The 13,040-nt window shown below is 39.3% G+C and overlaps 1 protein-coding gene across 1 annotated transcript in view; it reads left to right on the top strand.

Moving 5' to 3' along the window:
- The window catches only part of LGR6 (leucine rich repeat containing G protein-coupled receptor 6), a gene marked incomplete at its 5' end in the record, with an annotated part of 144,395 nt that extends 138,766 nt beyond the window's left edge, over window positions 1–5,629 (top strand). The window contains 2 exons of the mRNA XM_083359199.1: window positions 3,481–3,561; window positions 4,314–5,629. Of these exons, the coding sequence (XP_083215325.1) occupies window positions 3,481–3,561; window positions 4,314–5,563 (1,331 nt within the window). The 3' untranslated portion in view covers window positions 5,564–5,629. The remainder of the gene's footprint in view (window positions 1–3,480; window positions 3,562–4,313) is intronic.
- Between the last annotated feature and the right edge of the window lie 7,411 nt (window positions 5,630–13,040).

Raw genomic sequence — 13,040 nt, 5'->3', positions numbered from 1 at the left:
CACTGCATTAGTCAAAAGTGATGATGATGGTTGTTGCTAAACCAAGTCAATTCAGGAAAGGTTATCGTTGGCACTAGAGCCATACATGTGAAAATTCACTCTTAACTATAGCTATTACCTGCAAATCTAGTGGCAGCAGAGGGCAAAGTGCTCTCTCCAATGGCCGGTCTGTTTGCAGAGAAACGCAACCCCATCCAGAATAAGTTTTCTCCTTAACAATAACGCCACCATCTCATTTAGAGGTCCTTTCAGCACAGCCTTCTAGGCAGGTCCCTGACAAAAAGGACCAGAGCTACCACAACGGAGACCAAAATTTCTGTTGTTAAGCAAGGTGATTGTTAAGTGAGTCTTGCTCAATTTTATGAATCTTTTTGCCACGGTTCTTAAGAGACTCACTGCAGTTGTTAAATGAAGCAGGCAGTCATTAAGTGAATCCGACTTTTGCAAAAATTGCAAGTGGCGATCCCATGACCCCAGGACATTGCACCTGTTGTAAATACATGCTGGTTGCCAAGAACCTAAATTTTGATCACATGACCATGGGATGCTGCGTCGGTTGTAAATGCAAGGACTGGTTATAACTAAAATTTTACATTATAACTTTGAATGGTCACTAAAAGAATGGTTGTAAGCCAAGAACTACCTGTAAATGGCGATCACTCCATCTGTACACTTCCACTGTTACTGTAATGTTTGTGACTAGTCTCAATCTTTTATCACAGCTTCTGTACAAGTACTTCAAAAGAAAGAGATTTCATTTCAGAAAAGTTCTGTATAGTTAGACACCTTGTGGCTACTAGGTAGAAGAGATCTAGTACTCAAATCTTTCTGTGGCAGGGGGGATTTCTGTGAAGTTGCAAGTGACATGCAAAAACATTGATGGAAGTATATGAATTCTCACACCACCACATTGATTGTTTGCTGCATAACAGGATTGCATAAACATGCAGCCCACACACATACCCAGTAACTAGACTGAGAGTGGACTTGAAATGAGAAACTTATTTGATGCAGACAACTGGGGAGACCGGACTTGCTAACTCTTGTTCCTTTTACATCCTGGTTTTAAATCGTGGCCTAAAGTATACTAGTCTTATCATACTTTATTATAGTTATGCAAACAGTTCCTCAGATTTGGTCAGATATGATTGCAAGATTGAAGGGATAAGTCTTTGCTTGCAACCTGCTTAATGATTTCTGGGTTCAGTTAGAATTTATATTTAATTGGTATTCTTGTGTTATCATAAACTTCCCCAATCTAGCCCCTTACTCTACATTTCTGTACTTTGGGGATAAAGAAATAATAATAGAAGCTGTGCTGGTGCAGTGGTTAGAATGCAGTATTCCAAGCTGACTCTGCCCACTGCCAGGAGTTTGATCCTCAAGGTTGACTCAGCTTTCCATTCGGCCGAGTTCAGTAAATTGAGGACCCAGATAGTTAGGGGCAACATGCTGATTTTGTAAACTGCTTAGAGAGTGCTGTAAAGCACTATGGAGCAGTATCTAAGCCTTATTGCTATTGCTATTTTAAAAAATAGGGTATATAGATATCTGCTCCAATTACCATTGTTTCCCTACTGAAGGTTGATTTACTATATGGGAATGCCTTATACCCATTCCTCACTCAATTCCTGTGTTACCTCCTGCTTTCAGGTACAAAGAACATAGTGCTTGCCAGATAGTTACCTGATGGTTTGTGTAGTCATGAGCATGTTGATGTAGGAATTAATTTCCACTCTTTGGGAAGCAGACAGCCCACTTTGATTATTCCAACATGAGTATAATCACGTTTTCTTTTGTCACCTTCCAGAACTACCAGTAACTCTGTGGTTTCAAGGAGGACATTAGTTTATCATCGACAATGGAGTCTTGTGGTTCTGCATCTGCTTGCCAATGGCTGGGAAGAAGGGTTTGCTCTCTTCTCTTCCTGGAAATTTTTTTAGTTCAGCCACAGTCCGAGCTAGAAAACAGAGTCGATTCAAGCCAGCAAAAGAAGGGGTCTTACATATAGTGTACATCAGACCATTGAGTCTTGCTATGCATTCAATTGCATACAAGGTCAGTTTTGGCTTGCCAGTTCATTGGAAGCTCTGTATGGCTCCCTTTGTATAATTAGACTGCTTTGCTGGCAAGATGTTTGTGGGAAAAGAATATGCATCTTTTCTAAAACTGTCCCAAATCATGTTCTCAACACCTTCAAGAAAATAAACAGCGAAGTCTAGACTACTGGGCAACAGGTCCTTCTCTGGGTGCCAGCATCTTCCTAGTTCAGCTGAGGTGGATCTGGGTTTGCCTTTGTAAGGAAGTAGCAGTGACTTGAAATCCGATCTTTTTGTGTGTGTGTGTTAAACATCCTTGGAAACATTCATCATATTATGTGTTGTGTGAGTTTTCTCTTGAAGACAGAAAACTAACTTCACTGGAGAGAAAAAAATACTAAATGGTAGGATTTACATAATTTTATTGACAAAAGTAGAAAATCTGCAGAGACAGGTTTTCATTCATTCCAGCATAAGGAAAGCAAGTTGCATTTCATAAAAGTCTGTACCTGGACTAGCACTGATGATGTAACCTGGTTTGGGTAATGAAAAGTCTCCAAGAAAACAACCAAGCTCAGAGAGCATCAAAGGCAACTCATTTCAACCCTGCACTACAAATATCCTCTTTATTAGAGTCTATACCTGTGAAATACACAGTTCATTTGCTAGCCAATGACACAGGAGCCACCTCTAGAATTGGACCTAAACTGTTGATGATTCAGGACTAGTGGTTAAACCCTACATTAAGAAAACTTTCCAGAAGTGATATGCTACTACTATAGAGCTACCCAATGCCCTTCTCATAAAGTTTAAAGTTAAAGATTAGAAAATGTTGGCAAGGCAAGCTAGAAAATTAAATATGACATGCACAAAAATACTTTTTTTTTAAATTAAAAACCAAAATATGGTTCTAGATTTCCTGGAATTTATTTAAAGAATTTTGAAAGTACTTTTTCTTCTGTCCTGACTTGGAATTCTAATCATGCCCCTTTAGAACCAAGCAGCAACATTTCAGGAAAAAAAAACCCTCCAAAGAAATATCCTTTGATTCCTACCAGTTTGGTGTTAAGGGACATAGTGTAGTTATATCTCCTTTGAAACTGCAACTCCTTTAATGCTCTGCAGAGTAGTTATTTTATAGATGTAACTTGATAGAACTAACTTTTCAAAGACAATTCCCCAGTCTAGAAATGTGTTCTGTCCATTCATTTTTAACAATTGTTATATATGTTTAGTTTATCTTCAGTTTCCTAGCATGTTAAGTCACAAAAATATTTTTTTTCAAGATGAGCTGTATGAGATCCAGTAAAGTAATATAACAGAGTTGATATTTATGTCACTTCAACAGCCATGATTTTAAGAACATAAGAGAAATGTTTCATTCTCAGTATAAAAGCAAGTTAAGTATTAACATGCTTGTAATTTCTTTATTACTGTTTAGATTACCTAGACATGGAAGATTTCCAGCTAGACCCTGATGATTCAAAACTACATCCCAACATCCAATGTACACCCAGCCCTGGTAAGAACATTACCAAAATACATACAATATAATTTACAACAATCTCAGTGTTGTTATAAATTACGGAAGTTCTAAATATCTCTAGACACATAAGCCCACAAAAGCCTAAAATAAGAGTGGCATGAAAAAGTGCTACTGTGAAGGCTGCTAATAAGAAATGCATTTTTCAATGCATTATGAATAATGCAGTGGTAATAAATGCCACAATTTGATTACCTCTTTTTTATATACAGCAAATTTTTAATTTCTAATACTGTGGAAAAAAAATTCATGTCACAATAAGTCCTAAAACATATTTTAGAAATCACACACAATACCCTTATCTAAAACAAAACCACACTTTTTGCTCAGCTTTTGTTGAAATCACAGATGAAAATAAGCAGGTTTTTCAGTAATCTGAAGAGTAGTTTTTTTTTCTCCTATTTATTTGTTTCTTCCTACAATTAGTGGAAGTCAAATATAATATCCCAAACGAACTTTTTTTTTGAAAGGTCAGCTACAAAACCTGGATTACAGCAATGACCTTAAAAATGATGAATTAAGACAATTTACTGCTTTGTGCCTTTGGCTTCAGAACAGCTGCTCTCTATTTTGGTAACCTTCTTTGGCATTATCATCATCTATAAATGCAAGTGAGGCAATATGGATAACTATAAGACATTTTTGAATGGATGTTCAGCAGTCTTTGTGCCACTTATTGTAGCAGTGAATTTTCCTTCCTTTTAGTAATTTGGCTCCTTCCTTCTTTCCAGGTCCTTTCAAGCCCTGCGATCATCTGTTTGAAAGCTGGGTCATCCGCCTGGGTGTCTGGCTGATCATGCTAGTTTCTGTTCTGTGCAATGGACTGGTTATAGTAGTTGTTTTTACCTCGCCAGGCTATCTGTCCCCAATCAAGTTTATCATTGGATCCATTGCTGGAGCCAATATGTTAACAGGGATATACTGTGCTATTCTAGCATTTGTGGATGCAGTCACCTTTGGTCATTTTGCAAAATACGGGGCCAGGTGGGAGATGGGTGCAGGGTGCCAAGTGACTGGATTCCTGTCAGTTTTTGCTTCAGAAGCTTCCATTCTGCTCTTAACCCTTGCTGCAGTGCAGTGCAGCTTTTCGGTGTCGTGCATGCGGACATATGGAAAGGTTCCTTCCTTTGGCTCGGTCAAGGCAGGTGCCCTGAGTTGTCTGATCCTCTCTTCAGTGGCTGCAATGTTGCCCCTCTTCTCCATTGGGGAGTATGGGGCATCCCCTCTCTGTCTGCCCCACCTACTTCCTGATGGGAAACCTTCCATGTTGGGTTTCATGGTCGCTTTGGTGCTAGTGAATACACTTTGCTTCCTCATTATCACTGGGACATACATCCGCCTCTATTGCAACCTGCTGAAAGGTGAGTTTGACTCTGTCTGGGACTGCGCTATGATCAAACATGTTGCCTGGCTCATTTTCACCAACTGCCTTCTTTACTGCCCGGTGGCTTTTCTCACCTTCTCTTCCATGCTTAGCCTCATTCTCATCACCCCCGAAGTCATCAAGTCTGTCCTTTTGGTGGTGCTGCCCCTGCCAGCCTGCCTGAATCCCTTGCTGTATTTACTCTTTAACCCCCATTTTAGAGATGATTTGCGGCTTTTGAAGCAGAAGAGTCAGGTCCAGGAAAGCTGTGCCCAGTCTTGTATTTCTGAGGATACAGAGAAGAGCTCATGTGATTCTACTCAAGCTCTTGTTCCTTTCTCCGATATGGATCATATCTTCGAAGCATCAGATCTCTTTAGAGTACCTCACAGATGTTCCTCAGTTCTAGATGGCTACAGCTTCTCCTCAGTGACTTTGATCCCTTGCCAGCAAAAAGCAGGTGCCAGAGGACATGACAGTGGCTTCTCCACCCAACCTTCCTATCTTGCTGATGATGAGCTGCTAATTGCATCAGAAGGCAGAGACCAGGCACAGAGCAACCTTTGGATTGCCTTGTTCCCCAAACCACCTTCACCACCTTTCACATCTCATTTATAAGACATTCTCTCAGTAAATAAAAGAATCATACAAGATCTTCTCCTGGAGCCACCAACAGCTTGAGCAAGTGGCTCTTCTATTTTTTCTTCTCAAAACAAGGCTACACCATCAGCAAAATGGCAGCAATTCCTTTGTAACCTAGCCTGCTGGGGTACTGCCTCCTCCTCTCCTACTTCAGCAATGTGATACTGATAAAGATATACCTAACTGCCTAAGAAATTAAGGCACCCCAAAGTGCATAATTATTGTGTAACTACCTGAAAGTCCAAGAAAAGTAGCAAACCCAGGATAAGAAGAACTCTGGCGATTCTGCCCTTTTAGGAATTATACCATTCTATAGCTCTTAGTTTTTATGATAGCTGGATCACTTTAGTCCATGAATATCAAATAAAAAAGACTGAATTGAGTAGAAACATCAAGAAGACAATGTGATTTCAGTTCTATTCCCATGTTTTTTTTACTAAAAAGCAATCTTTTCATAACAATGTCTTTATCTCATAGCAAACTTGTCATCTTTTAAAAATGTTGTAAAAAAACCACATGAATCATAAACAGATTATCCAGTCATGTTTATTCAGTGCAATGCATGACTGCACATGTATCCACGTGTAGAGATAGGAACAATTCCCACATAATAGTAATCATACAAGAAGACATAGCTGCTTTAATCAGTCAAAAACAATGCTTCCTACCTGCTCCAGCATATAACTACGCATATTTAAGTTATTCAGAAGCACTAGGAATCAAACTGATAAAATTAAATAAATAAATAATTCAACAAATAAAGCAGTGGTAGTGCAGTGGTTAGAATGCAGTATTGCAGGCTAACTCTTCCCACTGCCAGGAGTTCGATACTGATCAGTTGACTCAGCCTTCCATTCTTCTGAGGTCTGTACAATGAGGATCCAGATTGTTGAGGGCAATATGCTGATTCTGTAAACTGCTGTAGAGTGCTATAAAACACTATGAAGCAGTATATAAATCTAAGAGCTATTGCTAGTGCAGTGACAATTCATAATAAACTCAACTAGCCTGAGTTTTAAGCTTGAACATAGTGTTATGAAAATTTGGTTCAGAAAATTTAATTTTTAATTGCTTTTTTTCAGTTTAAGACTAGAAAAGTCATATTGCTTGCCTTCCCAAAGAAAAGTCATTCATTACAATGAGAGCAACATAGGATAATCTAGAGCTAGATCCCATTATATTCAACTGAAGCCTCTAGGGGGTTATGTACAAGTAATTTTGGTAGCAGTGTTGCTAAATTCATTCTTAGAAGGTACGGGTTAAATTTTCTCAGGCATTTAAAAGCTACAGGTTGATTAGCTATTCACTCTTTTTTGATAAGAAAGATAGTTATCAACACTAATTAATGCATATAGGGTGTAGGACTTGAGGCTTTTGCACAAACTTGAGGTTTTTTCTTATTAGCATTTTAGAATTCTGAAGGGTTTTATAGAATATAGACAGACTATAGTGGTAGGTCTGCTTTCAGAAAAGTGAAAATACGGAAGGTAAAGTGGGGGATGTTACAAATAGTCCTAGTGCTTTTTTCTTCTATCTCCTCAAAACTGATCTTACTAAAATAATAATCCTGGTTACTGCAGTTGTGATGATTTGTGAAGAATCCTGGTTTCTAGAATTTCACTTTCATAAAAGCATAAAAATGAAAACGGTGTTTTTCTAGGAATTATATAGTACAATCCCAAATATGATTATTTAGAAGAATAGTCCACTGAATTCAGTGAAATCCCTTTCTACAGAAAGAATTATTAACTGTTGGTTAATAATTACTGGTCTTCAAAAATAGAAAATAACATAAGCGATTTGTAAACAGTCTGAACACACTAAATCCAGTTCAAAACCTTGAAGTTTGACTGAATTAAACTATCACAACAGAAAAAGGTTATATCTAGTAAAGCACATTTAGGCTACAATCATATAAACGTATGTTAATCAAACATGTTTCTGTGTAAGAATCCACATCCTAATTATTTTGGAAATTTACTGCAAAATAATATTTAGGGAATGGAAATAAGATTTTAATATATGTGGGTGTGTAGTCCTCAATTTATGAACACAATTGAGCCTGGAACTTTGGTTGTAAATTGCAGTCATTAAGTGGGTCTTCGCGTCACCTGACTCAATTTTATGATCATTTTCATAACAGTCTTTAGATGAATTACATGGTTGTTAAATGAATCATATAGTTGTTAAATGAATCAAATGGTCATTAAGCAAATCCAGCATATCCAAAAGGTGTTTTTTTTTCCATTTTCTACCATAATATCAGGTTCAGGTAACAAGGCAGCAACCAATGAATCAATACTTGGTTCATATGAAAAACATCAGACCCTGCATTGATGGGAAAACACTAGAATAATTTATACACACATATAAAGACACACACAGTCTCTCTCTCTCTCTCTCTCTCTCTCTCTCTCTCTCTCACACACACACACACACACACACACACACACACTTTTCTTGAGTCATTTGTTAATTATTCAATATCTTGATCTCTGCTGTATTCCTGACAATTAGGTGTTCCTATTAAAAATATGAAATGTGTAGCTGAATTCTTCCACGTGCTCTGGGTTTCGATGTCATTTGAATTATTTTGATTTTGTATCACATGACAGAACATTGCTATTCATCTTCTCCCAAATAAGATTAATACCAGACAATATTTAGAAAAAATAATTATCCTTTTAATTGCTGCTTAAGTCAAGGTCAAATAACTCACAGAATTTCTACTGCTTTGATAAAGTTCAAAATCATGGCAAGATTTCACATTATATCTGACAAAAGTATCAGATGAAATGATTTTACATGCCATATGTGTGCTTTTATCTGTATATATATTGTGCCATAAATGCAATATCCAGCATATTTTTGTATATTATGTGTATATTTATATAGAAAGATATATAGCTAACTTCCCTCTTTTATGACCCTTCTATAAACTCCTAATTTTCTTTTTTGTATATTAATTTGTAAAACATTCTTTATTGAAGACCACATAGAAAAATAAAAAACAAATTTTATACTATTTTTATGACTTTGATTACAAAACTACAAAACTGCAATTTATCAAGTATATAATGTTAATATATGAACTAACATTGCACATGTCCCTGGTAAGACATGTATTAGCTGATCTTTCAGAAGAGAAAGAAAAGCATGTATATTGTTTTCATATAAGGGGTTAATCTCCAGTATTACCTGTATCTGTCTCCCTGCTTATGGTTTATGTAATCTTTCTGAAATGGCTTTTCATTGTGTTTTTGGTTGCATTACTCATGTTGCAAGTCTTACCTTTGTTTTCCTCCCTTGGATCCCCAAGACCAATCTGATACAATTTATTTAGCTGGTTTCAGATCATGCGTTATTCCAAAATGGAAATTACATTCAAGGAACTGCCTTTTTGGAGGTTTGGGCAACCTTATTAAATAGAAAGTAGAATTTGAAGACAGTGCAAATAAATCTGGATGGTATAGTGAGGTTTATGGTAACAAATAAGATTGTCCAAATGATGTGTATGCATTTATGATCTGGTCATTTGTGTGTGTGTGTGTGTGCACTTGTATGCATACGCTAAGAAGCACTACTAAATGGCCAGATATATTGAAGTATGCTAGGCAAGTAAAAAATGAAAATTCCTCAAGTAAAAGGTTTGTCATATAGAAAGATAAAAAATAGACTGCACCTCAAACAGAAATAGCAAAGATTTTATTTTAATAAGAAGGAGCTTTATCTTCGTAGCAGCTAACCTATCTAGTTAAACTAAACTTGAGACATCACACATGTCCTTTCAGAAAACATAACCCCTCTCCCCCCAAAAAATTATCTCAGCTTTTACCATTCATGTATATAGTTCAGTGAAGATGAATAAATGAGCACTCTTCCTTTAATGTCAGTTGGGTTTGAAGAAGGCTTAAGTGCAGTATTAATAGTCTGTGACTTCAGATTACTGAAGAAATAAACATGTAGATCAAAGGGTGTTGCTTTTAATCAAGATAATTAAATCTATAAGGAATTGGAATGTTAAGTAAGCTCATCCATTTTTTTCAACACTTCAATTTTTAAAACATTTAAATGTTTTAAATAATATTGCAACCAAGAACATGAAATACAGAAAACTACAAACGTACACAAAACAATAAAATTACAAATATCAAAGTAAATATTTAGAACAGGATGGGAAGCAATAAAATCACACATCTAGTATAATTGGAAGTATAAAAAATATTTAGAATATGATAGGGGATAATAAATCCACAGATTGCATGGACTTTGTCAAGGTAACTTCTAAAAATCAGAATAAGAAACTGAACTCCTGGGTTATGGTCTGTGGGAATACTTTTGAGAAACAGGAGCCAAAAGTCAGATAAGAGACATGTCAGCCCACTGAAGAAATGATGATATGGAAAGCACCTCACAAGAGACCCTTCCGAGTTCCCTGGACAGTAAAGGCAAAGGGAAGAGGAGACAGATGTGCTTTCAGACTTGCAAGATTCTGTTGCTATACTCCAGACATGTCAAACACAAGGCCCGGGGGCCAGATCCGGCCTGTGAAGTGGTTTCATGCGGCCCACGAAGCCATCCTGGAAACAGTGAGGGAACGGCCCCCACTGCCTTGGCCCTGGCCCAGAGACCCTCAGATCTGTCCCATTCCTACCCAGGCCCCCATAGGCACCCTTGATGAGAACGATGTAGAGCTGGCCATGCCCACCCAGTAGGCCATACGCACTTTAGCCACGCCCACCCAGTAGGCCACGCCCACCCTGGCCATACCCACCCGGCCCCCTGAGGGCAACTGCAATGCTGATGCGGCCCTCAATGAAATTGAGTTTGACACCCCTGCTATACTCTTATAATAATGTAGTCATGGTTGGCTTCTTGTTTGGACTAGCTCACAGGGCTGGCTGCACAAGACAAAAAATGGATTAATAAACAGGCTTAAGAAATTGGGGAAAGACAAAGTTTAATGTTTGCTAAAGAAGTGTCTTTGTTCTCTGCAAGGGAAAAGGTACAGACACATGCACACCACTGGGACTTCAGCAGAAACTGGATTTTCCCCCCCAAATAAAATCATAGGGAAAAGTGAAAAAAAATTCTCAGAGCACTCATTCATTCATTCAATTTACATAACTGCCTGTCTCATATATATGACTCCGGGCATCTTAAACAGTTAAAAATACAAAAAACAATACAAAAATACAGGTAATCTTAGAGTTGCAACCATTCATTCATTAAGTTACCATTCAGTGTTACAATGGCACTGAAAAATTGACTTGATAGTTGTCGCACTTACAACCTTTGCAAGATACCCCGTGGTCACATGATCAAAATTCGGGTGCTTGGCAAATGGCATGTATCCTGTCCTGGAGTCATGTAATCACCAATTATAACCTTCCTTCTGGCTCATGACAAGTAAAGTCAATGGGGGAAGCCAGAGTCACTTAACGACCGCATGATTCACTTAGGAACTACAGTGATTTGCTTGGCAACTGTGGCAAAAAGTGTCATAAAATGGGTCAAAATTCACTTAACAACTGTCTTGCTTAGCAACAGAAATTTTGGACTCAGTTGTGGTCATCAGTTGATGACTACAAAGGAAATCTGAGCAGGACACACTAGAGTCAAACAATTATTTCTCAAGATTAGGACTTTGTATTCCCATTAATTTACACCAACATCACATTTGCTTTTCTAATTGCTTTTCTTTTTGTAACTGCTGGGTCATGTTTATCCTATGGCCAACAAAGACACACCTATCTTTTTCACATGTACTATTGCCAAGCCTAGGCTACCTAGTAACTGAGCATTGCATTTTCCCACCTATACAGTATAGATCTTTATATTTCTTTTTAAAATTCTGTGCTACTTGTTTTAGCCCAGTACTCAATCAATCCTATCTAGAATGAGGGGACAGATGGGGAACGGTTTAGGTAGGGCAGTGGTGATGAATCTATGGCACGCGTGCCAGAGGTGGCACTTGGAGCCATCTCTGTGGGCATGCACGCTGTCACCCAAGCCCCACCTCCCCCCGTGGCTCCCTCCTCACTGGTAGCCCCTCTGAAGTCGCCCAAGTGGAGCAGCGCAGCCAAGGACATGGCAGCCTGGCAGCAGGGACAAGACCCCGCCCTCACACCCTATCAGAGGGCATGGCTGCCATGGCAATGCAGGGCCGCCGGGGTGATCTGCTGCGGCGGGCCGTGGAGGTAGGGGGTGACCCTGCAGGCAGGCAGAAGTGGGACGAGCGGAGGGGCGGTTTGGGGGCACTTGGTCTCTAAAACGTTCGCCATCACTGGTTTAGGAGGTACCTTGCTTGATAGTAGTAACTGTGAGAGGGAGTCCTAGTGGACAATCACTCAAATATGAGCCAGCAGTGTGCTGCAGCTGCCAAAAAAGCCAACAGAGGGCTAGGCTGCATTAATAGAGGGAGAGAATCAAGATCACATGAAGTGTTAATATCACTTTACAATGCCTTGGTAAGGCCACACTTGGAATACTGCATCCAGTTTTGGTCACCATGATGTAAAAAAGATGTTGGAACTCTAGAAAGAGTACAGAGAAGAGCAACAAAGATGATTAGGGGAATGGAGGCTAAAACTTACAAGAAATGGTTGCTGGAATGGGTATGTCTAGTTTAATGAAGAGAAGGATGAGGGGGGACATGAGAGCAGTGTTCCAATATCTCAGGGGTTGCCACAAAGAAGAGGAAGTCAAGCTATTCTCCAAAGCACCTGAAGTTAAGATAGGAAGCAATGGATGGAAACTAACTAAAGAGAGAAGCAGCCTAGAACTAAGGAGAAACTTCCTGACAGTTAGAACAATTAATCAGTGGAACAACCTGCCTCCAGAAGTTGTAATTGCTCCAACACTGGAAGTCTTTAAGAAGAGATTGGACAGCCATTTGTCTGAAATGGTATAGGGTTTCCTGCCTGAGCAGGAAGTTGGACTAGATCAGACATGTCAAACACAAGGCCCGGGGGCCGGATCTGGCCCGTGAAGTGGTTTCATGTGGCCCACGAAGCCATCCTGGAAACAGTGAGGGAACGGCCCCCACTGCCTTGGCCCTGGCCCAGAGACCCTCCTCCTGCCAGAGACCCTCAGATCTGTCCCACTCCTGCCCAGGCCCCCATAGGCACCCTTGATGCAAACGATGTAGAGCTGGCCATTCCCACCCAGTAGGCCATACGCACTCTAGCCACGCCCACCAAGTAGGCCATGCCCACCCTGGCCATACCTACCCGGCCCCTTGAGGGCAACCGCAATGCTGATGCAGCCCTCAATGAAATTGAGTTTGACACCCCTGGACTAGATGACCTCCAAGGTACCTTCCAACTATTATTATTATTATTGATCATCGCACAGTCAGCCAGATGTTCAGACTGGACTTGGCATTTTTGTCTACCTATCAAGTCCTTATCAAGGACCTGGGATAGGCAGATGTGGATGTTTGATGGTATTA

Source organism: Vipera ursinii (assembly GCF_947247035.1).
Source record: "Vipera ursinii genome assembly, chromosome: 3".
NCBI lineage: Eukaryota > Metazoa > Chordata > Lepidosauria > Squamata > Viperidae > Vipera > Vipera ursinii.
The sequence above is the reverse complement of the archived record's forward strand: the minus strand, read 5'-3'. Positions and strand labels throughout refer to the sequence as shown.